The 14,697-nt window shown below is 38.8% G+C and overlaps 1 protein-coding gene across 2 annotated transcripts in view; it reads right to left on the bottom strand.

The window, feature by feature from the left end:
* The window catches only part of LOC306948731 (LIM zinc-binding domain-containing Nebulette), a gene marked incomplete at both ends in the record, with an annotated part of 234,835 nt that extends 220,739 nt beyond the window's left edge, over positions 1–14,096 (bottom strand). For both annotated transcript variants that reach the window (XM_079538416.1, XM_079538415.1), the window contains 2 exons: positions 13,056–13,150; positions 14,028–14,096. In XM_079538416.1, coding sequence (XP_079394542.1) covers positions 13,056–13,150; positions 14,028–14,096 — 164 coding nt within the window. The remainder of the gene's footprint in view (positions 1–13,055; positions 13,151–14,027) is intronic.
* Positions 14,097–14,697: the final 601 nt, after the last annotated feature.

A 14,697-nucleotide genomic window follows, 5' to 3' on the forward strand; every position in this document is an offset into this window, starting at 1 on the left:
TTGCATAATATCAAGACCAAAAACTCCAGCTATCACTGTCCACTATTAGTTTTAGACCTCGAAACAAAACCTTCTGAAATTATCCTACAGTGAGCAAAACCCAGTGCAGGTAAGGAATCCAAGCCAAATAAATTAATTCCACATGTTTGGAAGAAGGTAGATTTGAATATACTGAGATACTGTCCTTGTGAATTAACAGCCTTGGGATTGTTTGGAGTCAACTATGTTCTAGCTTATGACTTTGCTTCCAAGGATAATATTCAACATGCTTCTAGATTCTCCTTCCAACATGTTACTTGATGTATTGAAGTAATGGGGAGCTGACCACAAATCTTAATTGAAATGCATACAAAAAAAGAAACACAATTATTAATAAAGCCCTAATAAAACTAAAAAAGTATGCCTAATAAGGAAATTAAGTTAAAATTGGACACGCATACAGGTATAAAGCCTGCATCAAAGTGCTCCACAAGGGCAATAGTACCACAAATTTCCTCCTACACCTTCAGATACAGTGGAGTTTCTCATACTCATGGGCCTTTTCTTTAAAAAACGCTTATCAAAATGGTTACAATTCAGATGCAGAATTCAGATTACAGAATTCCAGCTATATTAGGACTCTATAGTCCTGAAAATAGCATATTTTATCTCCTTCCGTGTTTACAGACTGTTTAACAGTGCCTATAGTCACAGGACAAGGAACAACAGTTTTAAACTGAAAATTTAAATTGGATATAAGGAAGAAAATTTCTGTGACAAGGGTGGTGAGACAATGGGAGATGCTGCCCAGAGAAGGTGCAGATGTTGAAAAACAGGTTGGATGGATCTTCAAACAACCTAGTCTAGCAAAATGTGTCCCTACCCATATCAGGGGGTGTGGACTAGATGATCTTTAAGGTTCTTTCCAACCCAAACCATTCTACGACTCTATGGTTTGTCAACTGACATCACAGCAGTAAATGTAACATACATATGTACTAAATGTACATATATAACAAAATTAACATAACTAACACACAATATTTTAATGTTTTAACTTAAAAATGGTAAAATACATCTAAGCAAAATAAGTCCAACTGGCAAAGCTAAATACTTTGACCATGGAATCTACCACTACTGTAAAACCAGAAGTGTTTAATACGGCATGAGACGTTAGCTACTATTAGCTGCTTCTACTAATATCACTTATACTGGCTGTAAAGTAGTGCCTTATTGTAACAAATATTTTGAAAACACACATCAAAAGACTGAGATATTTACAGCTGAGATCCAGGATGTATACAAACAATGCAGATGGAAAATACAAGGGAGACATCTGTCTCACATCATGGGCAGTGGTCATGGCACATCATGCATTGAATTAGTCACACTTGAAATTTGCAACAGAGAAGAGAAACCCATTGGAGTGAGAAGCTGAACAACCAGGTGTGACTTTGAAAACATACAATGAAAAACGGCAGAAAGAGGCCAATCTGCTAATCTAAAAAAGAGTCCGTGTCTACAGCACGACAGAAAGGATAGAATGGAGCATGCCATGAAAAAGCAGGAGCTACCATTCCCCTCAGGGTGGAATAAGTAATTAGAAAAAAAACAATCATTATTACCCTATTTCCTTCAACTTTTAAAAACATGTTATAGTCATTTGTGTCCAAACCCAGTTTGACAAGCTTAAATTTTCCTTTTGTTAATATACCCCACGTACAGCGTTATTCTGCATAGGAGACATATAATCTGTCATTGCCTTTTGAGCAGCAGTAAGAGATTCCTGCTGCTGACTCAAATGAGGCTTGAAACAGCAGTAGCTTGATCACGAAAGTTAAGCATTTAATCAGCGCAAGGAATGTGCGTTATTCCTTTGAGCTCATCTTTCACAAAGGCAAAAGTCACCCTGAAAGAAATCTTCAGCACAAGATTTACTACACGTAAAACTTGACCAGCTTCCATTCAGACTTCAGGATCTCCTTCCAAACTTCCTGCAGTGACAAGCACAGAAATCCGTATTTATAAATAATTCCTAAGTTTTCCAAAAACAGTCATTGGTACTGGAGAAGCATAGGAGTCAATAAAGCCAGATATGCCACACTTAAATATATACTTCAAAATAATTATGTGGCTATGCTGAGCTGTTCATAATCAATAAATGCAAAATCTAAGTTATTACTACACAGAATATCCATTTTTATCTCACTGAAAAAAAAAAAAAAAAAAAAAAAAAAAAGATTTCCAATATATTCCCGCCTGTATTAAACTGCCAGAAAAAACGATCACAGATGATACAAACCATTTTCACAATTCTCACCACATTTCTTGGTTTCTCCTCAAGCTTTTCATCTTCACTGCAACATTATTCAGCAGCTTAGTATTTCAGTGTTCAAAAACACTTCTCAGTGGGCATCAAATTCAGTGAGAAACTCTATTTTACCCAATCGTCACAACTTTCCTTATGAATTTCTAACTTCATAACACTTTTAAAACATCTTAAGTTCCTCAAAGCAGGACTAAATCTTCAGTACCTGCAGTGCCAATAAACTAAACCATATTTTATGTAATAATTGCATCTCACGTTCTATTCTGAATATGCATTTACTATTGTTAAGCTAATGCCATAATTAACAGAACTCAGACAGAGGGTGCATATCCTGCATCACCCTACAAGAACCAAAACCTGGCTACGTGGATAAGCATGAAGTGCAGCAGGCTGGCCATTAACTCAGCCAGATCTAAGCTCCTTTCTCTTCCTTCTTCTCCAATCTTCTTCCATCCTTGCTAATCTGTATTATCAACATTTCTAACACAACAATAATATAAGCCATTTGGTTGTTTAAATAATGAGTTGCCCAAGAGTGGCTGTTTCATCTCCCTGGGTTACCCACGGTTCTTGAGGTCAAAATAAACCCAAAGTTCATGTCATGATCCAAACGGCTATCTAGCCAGCATGAGAGTACCCCACTCCTAATCAGAACAGAAAACGTGACCACTTCAGAGACTGAGTTCGCTATTGCTAAAGTGAAAATCTCAAACAGTTTTTATAAATTAATTATCTTCTCCATCTCTGTATTGTTGATTTCCTAGCATGCACACATACCCTTTTCTTTTTGTGCAAGTAGACACATCACCGCTATTAAGTTTACTTTAATATTTTCAGCCTTGTTTACTAGGTCTGCCAATCCCCTTTGGATATTTCAGGGAAGTAAATATTTTATTCTAAATATATTTTAGTTTTTCCTCCAGTCTGATTTCCCCTTTCGCCATTACCCCTGACAATTTTGTGATAATGCTACAGAGTTATGCTAATAACTGTTGTAACAAACTTCATCTGCTTTCTGGTAGCCTGACAAAAATCACATCAAGAATTGCAAAAAAAAAAAAAAAAGGGGGTTGTAAATTTTAATGTTATGGCAAAATTTACAACAAACACACCAACACAATAGGCTATTCAACAACAGATTTTGCACAAACCTTCTTCCAACAGGCATTCCTTCCCTCTTCCCTCACACAGTACCGTTTATCAAACACACGATCAGGCAATTCCTTTAAGGCAGGTTCTTTAACAAGCACACTGCAGCCAAGACCACATCAACATGGAAAGCACAGTGCTGTTGTAATGGTCTCCTGGCCAGCCACTAGTTAAGCACCCTTGCTGCTAGAAATTCACTTGTTGATCCCTTTTCTTTCTCTATGCCCTGACAAATCCACTCTTGCGTTCACACATGCACATAAACATTGTCAAACAGCACATGAACACCCTATTTGCTATATTGAACACATGGCTCTTGACACTGTTCTGCAGGAATAGTTTATGTATTTTTAAAAAGCAATATCAGTGCTGTTTGTTGTGGGTTGGGTTTTTTTTTTTTTCCTCAAGCTGAGGCAAATTATCTCATTTTAACAATTCTCCCCTCTACAAAGCATAGTTATTTCATTTTAATTAATCTAAAAAGCAGAATCTTATTGTTTTAATCTTTTCCCTAAATATTTGTATTTACAGTACTCTCATACTGTAAGGAATTGTATTAGAAGTATTGAATTCTTCCTGAGTAAAACTGGAACAAAACAAAATGAAAACAGCTATTATCATTTAGTTTGCCAAGTTCAAAAAAAAAAAAAAAAAAAAACCTGAGGTATAATATAACTCAATTAAAATGCAGTACAAATTTATTTTAAAATATGCAAACTTGGCATTACACCAATACACCTGCGAGAAACACAGTGCCATTTCAAGAGGCAGAACATGATGGACTACCTCCAAACAGTTGCGCTCCTAAGGAAAAAGAATGCAACGTGGTTCTTTGGAAACTGTGAGGCAAGACCTTAGAAGAAGGAAAGTTACACAGCTTCTACATAGTCATACATTTTATAATACTCTTTGGAAAGTGTCTATGCATCCCCCAGAAAAGCTTTCGTAATATGTGCTTAAATAGTTACTGGCCAAATTATGATTACTTTTTCATCTCTAAAAATAAGCTGCTCTAGTTCTCTCCCAACTGTGACATTGATGGCATATTTTTATGTCCTCCTCCCTTAAGATATTACGGGATCAACTACAGTCATACAGTTCCACTGCAACTGAGAACAAAAGTATATGGGGGAGTGGAGGAGGAAGAGACAGGTGGAGGAGGAAATACAAGAGATGAAACATTCTGCACTGCTTATCATTCAGACTCTACCTCCTGGTACAAACAACCCCATTCTCTTCAGGCTCCATAACAACAAAGCAAAAGAAAACAGCATGGTCGATTCTGATACACTATCAATTTTAACAGCAAGGGAGGAGAAATGGTCTAATTTGTGAATGAAGAAAGAGAATTACCTGTGTTTTAGTGGCTTTTCAATAAGCTGTTTTGAAAGATCATACGATTACGTGCAGAATGAGCCAGCTGATTTCATTTCTATGTGGACAGACCAGTTAATCAACAAGTATTTCAGCCACTTCTCCTCCTTTTTAAGGAATCTAACATGACATAACTCAACTCTGTGCAACTTCTACAATATCTAAATTTGGCAAAACTTCTGTAAGCACTCCACATTTAAATTATACAAGTAAAATGAACTGACTCTCAGTCATGATCGTAAGTTATCCAGATAACTATGGCAAGCCTTCAGTAATACTGTATGTAAACATCAAAACTGTTCACTGACACTGAGCTGGTTGGCATAATGTTGTCATTCTTCATCGTCATCACCTACTCTGAAAATTCAACATGACATGAAAGGTTGGAACATACACATTTTTCTTCAAGCTTTACAAAAGAAATAATCTGTCACAGCAGCATCTTTACTTATGACCATCAACAACATTAACAGAACAACACAATTTCAAATTCAGGAAAAGCAAAAATAGATTTAAGTTCCTTAGCAAATACAACAGGAAATTACATGGCTAAGAGAGTTTAAGATCCCCAAACAGTTAAATCACAAAACTGTTAACAAAATATACCATCAAGACTTCACAGGCTTGCTACAACCAGTTATTACCCCTTTCAAAGATCAAGCTGTGCAATTCAAATAAATGAATTATTTGGAATCACAAAATTTCATCTATCATCCTTGTTATATCGCCTGAATATTTTACTAAATACAACTGAAACAAACTTAATTGATATTTAGATAGGTATCTCAAGTAGTTGTATCTATTTTTTAAAATTACATTGAGAATGAAGAGTGGTTAAAATACCAGCAAGTGAAAACAAACAATTAATGAAAAGGTCTAGCTACAGAATCCCAAAAATACTCATTCTTTATCCTGTGACTATTGGTACTAAGCAGACGCCTATAATCTTACTAGGAAAAAATGGTTATTTTAAATGCAGTCTGTCGTGAGGAGCGATCATATAAATTAAAATAATGTATTTACATGAGCCAAGACATAAACTAGCAGTAGATCAGGATTTCACAGAACAAGGATTTCTACAAGCATGACATACAAATGTCTTTGAATATCATGCTTATTGTAGTCTTACACAAAAATGTATAATACTCACTCACACATTTTCTATTTTTTTTGCCCTAGCAATGTCCTAGGTAACACTGAACTGTAACCATCTCTTTGAAGTAATTACATCAACCGGCAAAATTCCAAACACAGGCCCTATGCTCACATCAGGTACTAGGAGCTACAGTCACAGTCTATGAATTCACCCACTCTAACAGAAAAAACGTAGCTCATCTCCCTCCGGGCAGTTTTTCTACTCCATTTGCACCAGCAGGGAAGCAGGTTGGTTGCAGCTAAGCTTGTAGCACTCCACTATGCTTTCCAAAGCCTGCAACAATCTGAACCAAGGGAGCACACAGAGCTTCCTCCCTACCCAACCACCAGCACGAGGCATTGTGTACAGGTCTTGTTCAAACACACAGCCAGGATTCAGCCAGCTAAACACGTTGAAATGGAACCTGCAAAATTATTTGTATCCCATTACTGAAATACAGTCCCAGGGATCAAAACATTGCCCAACTCTTCCAACCCCTGAGTGTCAGCAGTGATTATACTTCAGTGATTCCTTTGCAACTAACCATCAGTCTCATGCACAGCATTCAACAACTCACCAACTGAGTGTGTGCCTTGTTCAGACAGCGTAAACACAAACATCAAACACCTCTCTGAAATTCAAATAAATTTTGCCTAAGAAGCTCCTTCAGCTCTCCTAGCAAGGAGACATGGCTTCTTGTCCTATCGTCTTTTCCATTACTCAATATCATCAGTACTAATCTGGACTTAATGCTCAGTTAACCAAGTCAGATACCACAGAAGCAAAAGCCTGTGTTTGCTCCACAGGAGTGCCTGTAGCTGTTCCTCATTTTTTAGCAATATTTCCATAAATATTCGCAATTATTACATTCAGTTTTATTTGCTTTCTTTCTATGCAGAATTCAACACTTGATGTAGCACTTCACGAATAGGCAGAGAAGATAAAGTACTTAATTCACTCATTGCTGCTCACTATCAGGAAGGAAGGCTGCACAGAGGTGCACGCTGGGCCCAGTTCTATTCTGTGCTTTCATCTGGTGATGTGGAAATGAGGAAGACTGCACTTATTAAGTTTGCAGTAGATTTCCATCTCTAGATGATCTCTTAGATGCACTTAGATGATCTCTAGATCATCTAAGTACTGGAAACTTATTAAGTTTCCAGTAGATAGGATGGAACTGTAAGCACATTAAAGAACAGAATTAGAATATAAAATGAATTTAACAAACTGGGGAAACAGCCTAGGGAAAAAAAAATAAAATGAAGATTTAGTTGAGTCAGAACCAAGTAGAAGATCCCAAGGATAATTAATTACTCAGATAATGGATAACAAGTGCTGAGGCTGCTATTATGCACAGTAAGATAAAAATATAGTCTGAATATGACTTAAAAAAAAATAATAATGAAGTGGTAAAAACTGCACTGGGTCTTAAGAGAAAACATACACAAGAACTGAATGGGCATTCTTTTCTACTACTTGTGGTAATGCTCCATTGGGTGCTACAATTCAAACCAGATACATGGAAATTTCAGAGATAACTAAAGGTAGATAAACAAGAATGAACAGAAAATACAATCAGTGAGGAAAGAGAGCTGTTTAAAGACAATATGACTGACAGGAGATACGATGGATGTTTCCAAATACAGGAGTTCGTACTTCACAGGATGCTGAACCAGAAATAACAGACTTAAACTACACATTCAGCTCTGACTTGAGTTGCTTCTCTAATAGTTCTGTTATTTGCATTGTTCATGTTATACTGCATCCTAAGACAAAAATCTTCAATACACAAAATTAATAAAGTGATAAAGTGCAAATCTTGGCCTCCTAAGGTTTACATGGGAGTTTCTGAGCTCTTTCTTTTCGTAAGAATGACCTTTTTGAGTTGGTCTATGTAATAGCTTATTTTTTAACAAACTAATAATCTGAAACAGCTGAAAAGCTCAAAAACAGAAGATTTTTTTTAAAAAAACATGACTGGCAGCAAGGGTAATCATAACATAAAACAACCTGCTTCCTAAAGCCAAAATCAGGATTATCCTTTTAAGATGGTGTTCAGTAACAATTGATGATAAAGAATTTAAAAGAAAATGTTTACTCTTCGTACTCTTTTCTGTATATCTTAGAAGTGACTTCAACACATTTCATGAGAATTATTCTTGCTACTTCTTACCCAACCTTTTCTCTTCTTGTCATATTTAAATTGAGAAATAATCATCCACTTAAAACAATGCTGAAAAATAAGATAATGCTAACTAATTTTGCCACAAATCGTAACATGACATACCTGTTCACCTTTTTCTGACTGGTAGAAAGAAAACTCATGCATGTTTCACAGCTAAAATCAAGCCCCTGTTCTGAAGTTCCTCTTTAAAGGCAATGGATTCCATCTAATTGCCAACACCTGCATTCTCTTCCAACTTATCCAGCTGCCCAAAAGGCTGTATCATGGTTTTGGTTTGGCTTTTTTTGTTGTTGTTGTTTTGTTTTAATCATTTCCAAGCTGCTGTAGAAGAGCTGACATTTTTCATCTCCTCCCTGTCACACTTCAAAACATGAGGTTTGAGTGCATTTGTAGATTGAACCTGTAGTACAATTCTTCTAACATCACAGTATTTTGAACATATTTGTATTTGTATCTATTGCCTACTGGCATGAGTTTAAAAAAAAAAATTAAGCCTGATAAAAAACAAAGTGATGATGAGTTTTTCTTCATGTCAATATGCTCAGACTGATGGTAGTAGATTTAAATTTCAAAGTTATGTAATCATTCCATATGGTAACAGTCATAAATAAAAACTTGAATGAAGCTACCCCGTGTGTGGGCAATCAGCAAAATTTTAGATATCAACTATTTCAGAAGGATTTATTCCAATAGTTAGGCTGCTTGCCTTTGGCAAGAGAGTATATCAGGTTTGTAGAAGCTATTAGGTTTTGCAGAAATTAAAAATTACATCTCTGTTGGATATGTTCAAACATGCAGGGAGTCTGTTTCCATCAGCTAACGTGGAGAGCATGTTCCAAAAATATGCATTTCAGCTTCTACATTTCATATTAAAGAAAAACAGACTTGTGTTTTGGTCTACTGAATCTGTCAAAAAAAAAAAAAAATGAACTATTTATATGAATATTTGTAAGAATAAGTTACCATGTAATCATCCGACATGATTCAATCATTTAACAAGCTTGAGAACTAGTACACAGTTAGTTGCCAAAATGCCATTCACTTCCTACCATCAGTTTGGTTATTTGCAGATGAAAAGAATAAGCTCTGAGTTGACAAGAAGAAAATTATTATTATTTTTTGCCATTTCATATACATCAGACAAGTATTTAATATGCTCTATCTGCAGGTGAAGCATAACAAGGGCTCCCATCTGCACTAAAGATGTGTTGACCTACCAAGACTTCGCATGACCCAAAAGCAACTTTGTCTTAATCCTTCTTTTATTACTTATGTGAATATTCAGAAACACAAAGTGTGGCTAATTGACCTGCTTCAAGCAATGCATAGCACCAGGCTGAACTACAAAACTGGACTGTAAGCCTGCGCCCTTCATCTCATTAATATTATTGCACTAATAAGGCAGCTCTCTGGCAAAGCAGTGTGTATGAAGTCAGACAACAAATGGAAAGCAAAACTGAAGTTATTAGCCAAACCTGGAAGTGCCCAAATGCTAAGCAGCTATAAACATTCAAAATTTTTTGTCTATGAGGCCTTTCAAGTGAAATGTGAATGCAAGTAAACAGAGAAACATAATATCATAACCATGAGAATACTGTAACGCTTGGAGGTCCCAGCTGTGATCAAAGCTCCAGCATTCTAGGCACCACACAAACAAGTAGAAACTATTCTGACTAAAACAGCTTGTAAGTTATGTAAGTAATAGAAAAGATAGCGAGAAGAAAAATGTGTAAGCTTTAAGATAAGAGAACTGAAAGGTCTAATGGAGACATTAAAAGAATGGTCTTCCTGTTACAGAGTTCCATGTAGTTCATTAAAGCCATATTAGATGCAAGCACACTTAAAGTTTTACCTCTTAACTAAGTTAAGGGATCTTTCATAAATCTACAATTTTACAAAAGTAATATCAAAACTGCAGTAGTAGGAAACCCAGCTTCTTGGTCTGTATTATTTCTGCTACCCAGTAGCTACTTTTGCTGTCAAGGTATTCATAACACGAGCAATGCATATACCCAATAGCTGAAAAAAAAAAAAAAAAAAAAACTTGCTGTTAAAAAAACAGAGTTTTAATCAGTATTTCCGTTCCATTCTACTGAATGCTGAAATTTGAAGTATTTCCTAATATATTACTTCTCAGCTCACTAGTCCTCATCAATCCATTAATTTCAAGCCCTTGTCCTTGTGCACCGTAAGTATAAACTGAAGTGAAATGTTCACAAATCAGTATCTTCTACTTGTATTAATTAATGGAAAAACAATTAGTTTTACAGTCAAAGTAACTTCTGCTTTTTACTCAGAAAATATTAATTGTAGCACCTGGAAATAAAAGAAATGGGATACTTCCAGTTCATAGGTCAAAATACAATCAATATATCATCTAACTCTTGAACTAACAAATAGACACAGGAATGAAGATACATGCTTTCCAACTGGTCCTTATAAAAAGCTAACCACAGCTTCCAAACACATTAAATAATTTAGGGGCAATGCTCTCCTATGCAAATTAGTGCATATTTTTTCACTTTTGTCCACAAATTACATTCTCATTGATGGATGGCCTCAACAGTCTAAGAGTAATTGTTCTTTGTCAAATGCTTGTAGGTGTTTGTGTGAGTAAATTTGCATTCTTTTCTTCACTGATTTTCTGATCAAGCAGTATTTAACATAAAAATGGATTTGCCTCATACTAATGAACCCTGGATAATACACATCATAATTGAAAATACTATAATGGCATCTGCTTGCAAATAAGGAAGCTTTGAGAAGAGTACTGTATCAAAATATCGTAATTTAAATAAATTGTGTATTCAAAACACAGCTTTGCACAGACAACATATTCCTATTTTGAAGGATATTAGATTTCACTGAAAACACAAAATGCATATTGGTCTTCCATAAGTCATTCCATAGGACTCTTATAATTACTTTTTAAAGTATCTCAAAAAAAACCCACCCTTATATATACAAAGTATACATTGTTTATATATATATATACACATGCCTGTGTGTGTGTGTGTGTGTGTGTATATATATGTAAATTTTTTTTCCCTTATTTAATAAACCCATTTTTTTTTGTGGTTTTACATTGTTTCTTTCTATTTCATACATCATGTTTTAGGAACACTGCAAATGTAGGGATTTGTATTATAAAACTTATTAAAGAAACTAATAGGAAGAACAGCAGTTGAACAGTATGCAACAGATCCATCATCCTTACTCCCCCTCATTTATGAATAGAAAGAGATACCATGCAACATAACTACATAAATGCAAAACTCTCCTGCAACAAAAATGAAATAAATACAGCATGGAAACCCCAACCCACACCACAAAGTGAACTTTGTAAAAACTGTTATCAAGCATAAAAGAAGGAAAGATCAAGCAGTTAAAGCATCACCACTAAGATTTAACTCCAGAAAGTTAGGTAAAAGCACCAAATTGTCATCAAAGCTTCAACCACTGTAAATTATATAAGCCTGTACTTAAGCTTTAAGTCAAACACTGCCAAAACCAGACCACCTCTAGGGTCAGTAAGCTTTAGGTCAGGCTCAACTTCCAGCATGCCACTTGTTGAAGCACAAGTCTTCTTTCTTAGAAACCTTCCCTACAGCATGTTAGACAGCCAACTGGCCACACATTATCACAGGAGGTCTGATGTCACTCCCCTGCACTGCAGAGCACTTCAAGGAAAGCTAGAATGTGTCCAACTGCACATGCTCCTAAAGCAACTGAAGTACAGCTGTGCACACTGAAACAGGTGTTTCAAGTTTCAACAGCACAGCATTTTTTACAACAAAACTCACATTTTAGACAAATAGGCATTGCCTGGCTTCAGGTTTAACCTGGAATAAATGAATATATACCTGTTGAACTATTCCTCAAAGGCCAGCCATGGTCTGTCTACTTCAACATGGAAAAAAACATTTCAAGAGGATTGTAAAAAAAATATTTAAAATAATAATAATACGCTGTGCCTATAGCTTATACTTCCTCTCTCTTAAAATATATAAGCATACTTAAGCAGGTAAAGATAAAAACACTGGCAATATATGACTAACATTAGGAATAATACTACAATCAAATTTGGTTCAAAATTCTTTAGAAATATCCTTGTAATAAAGTAAGTGTTTCTGAAGATGAAAACATACTGAAATGCACGTAATAAACCTTAGGAGCATGGTACAAAGAGCAGTAAGTGCCTTTGATATGTGCGTATGTGTCGTCAAAAGTCTCTTCTGAGTACATGCAAGCCAAGCATCAAAGCAGTCTTCAAAACCCAAATAACAACAACATCTTGGAATGGAACACCACATAATCATACTCTACAGCTGAAATTAATCCATTTTCTTTATCAAAAACTAACAGAAAATACAAAACACAAAATAGCACAAAGCATCAGAAGCAGGGAATTTTGTGAATATTTATCTTAGTAATCTGAGATATGTGAACAACATAACAATTTTAAAAATAGGTTGCCATAATCTGACCCAGGATATTGCCTCTGGTAAACTACACAGCAGAGAAGGACTTTGTTTTCTTATTACAAAAAGCTAATCGGGTCCATAACCTTTAACAGAAAGCTGCATAATGGACAACTGTAACCTAGCAGGTCAATAATGAATGTAATAGGAGCCAGCACCAGACCCAGCACTTTCTTGGAGGAAAGGACCTGTATCCTGAGATCTGATATTAAAACATTGCCCAAACACAACATAATCAAACATCTTCATCTTCTACCACCTGAATGCAAGAATACTCCATCTGAAAAGATACAAACTGCTCTGGACTGCACTGCTTCATGGTAGATTAAGTTTTTACAGCACTATACACCTATTTGACAACATCCAAAGCCAGGCTTTCCTTTCATGAGCATTTCTGCAAGACCTGACATTTACAATACTTACGCATTGCAATAAGGTTTCTTTTCATATCCTTTGTAGTTATTCATGTTCAGAGCCATTTTACAAACTTCACAGTGGAAACATCCTTTATGCCAATACTGTAAAGAAATGTAAAGTAGCATTACTTACAATGCCAATGTTTTGAAAGCTATTTTAGGGCACAGGACATGTAAAAACACAGCTATACGTCAATATTTTTGGCCATGCATCATAGATTTCTGTAAACTACATCAAAGGAATCACTTTCATGCAAAATTGAAGGAGCTTCTGAAACGCTCTCAGAAATGCAAATTCTCTGTTGAAGTGAATATCGAGACCTCAGCACGGTGACCTTGCCAGAACTGTTTTAAAGATAACCGAAGCAGGAGTTGGACATTTTGGTCTAGTTAAAAAGAGAAGAAACCCGAGATGCGATGCGCAGCTCTTTGGTACGCACAACAGAAACTACATTTAGTGCATAAGACGGCGTTTCCCTCCCACCGCCTTCCCTTCCCAGGGACGGTGCCTGGGCGCAGTGCCACAGCCCGGAGCGTTATCTATCTGCGAAGCGGACACGGCAGGGCCGGGGCTCAGGTCGCTGCTGCCGCACCCCGGTACGCTGCTCCCGGCACCGCCGAGGCACCGTTGCGTAAGCGGCTGCCGAAGCCTCGACTCGGGGAAGACACCGCCAGCCCAGCGAACGGACCTCGCAGGCAACTTCTGCCCCCGGGAAGCGTCCCGGGCGGCTGCTGTAGCCGGCTCCCCCCTCCCCCCCCCCACAGGGCCCTCTTCCTCCGCCGGGTGCCCGCTGCGGCCGCGGCGCGGCTCGGGGCGAGCCCGGCGTCAGTGCGGCGATACGGCGACCGCCGCCCGCCCTGCGCCGATGAGCGGCGGAGGGGCCGAAGAGCGGCAGCCCCCGGTACGGTGCGGGCCACCTGCCGCCAAGCTCCCCGCCGCCTCGCCCCCGGCCCGCCCGCCCGCCCTCCGCCGCCGCACCTTGTCCAGGCAGTTGACTTTCTCGGTGGGATAGACCACTTTCCCACAGCGGGCACACTGGGGGTTCATGGCGCGGCTCCTCCCGGGCTGCGGCTCCCTGCGGCCGAGGCTGCTGCGCGGCGGGCGTGCTGCGCGGAGCTGCGGGCGGCCGATGGAGCATCCCCTGCCCGCACGGGGACGCCGGGGCTCCTCAGCGGCTGCCGGCGGGCGAAGAGGTCATCGACGGCGGCTGGGGAGGAAGCGGCGCTCCAGCTGACTGCGGCTCGGCAGCATGTGTGAGTGGGCGGGCGGGGAGCCGCTGCCAGTCGCCCCCGCCCGCTCGCCGCCCCGCATCCACCCGCCCCCGCCGCCTCCGTGTGCCTGCGCGCTCGGCTCTCCGCGCCGCCGGCGGAGTGACTCACGCCGAGCCCCGCGCGGGCAGCGGCCTCAAGCCAAGCCCACGGGCGCGCCGAGACGCGGCCAGCAGCGAGAGGAAGGGAGGGTGGGAGGAAAGAAGAACGAGCCCCGCGCCACAGCCAGCTCGCAGGAGGGTGAGATAGAGAGCTCCTGCGGGGAACTGCCGCACCTGTCCTGGGTCCGACGGGAGAAACGCTGAGATAGCTGAACCCTGTCCCCGTGGAAGGAAGGAGGGCAAGGGCACCTCTCTGGATCTCGGCGCTCCCAGAAGCGA

Source organism: Tetrao urogallus (assembly GCF_951394365.1).
Source record: "Tetrao urogallus genome assembly, chromosome: 7".
NCBI lineage: Eukaryota > Metazoa > Chordata > Aves > Galliformes > Phasianidae > Tetrao > Tetrao urogallus.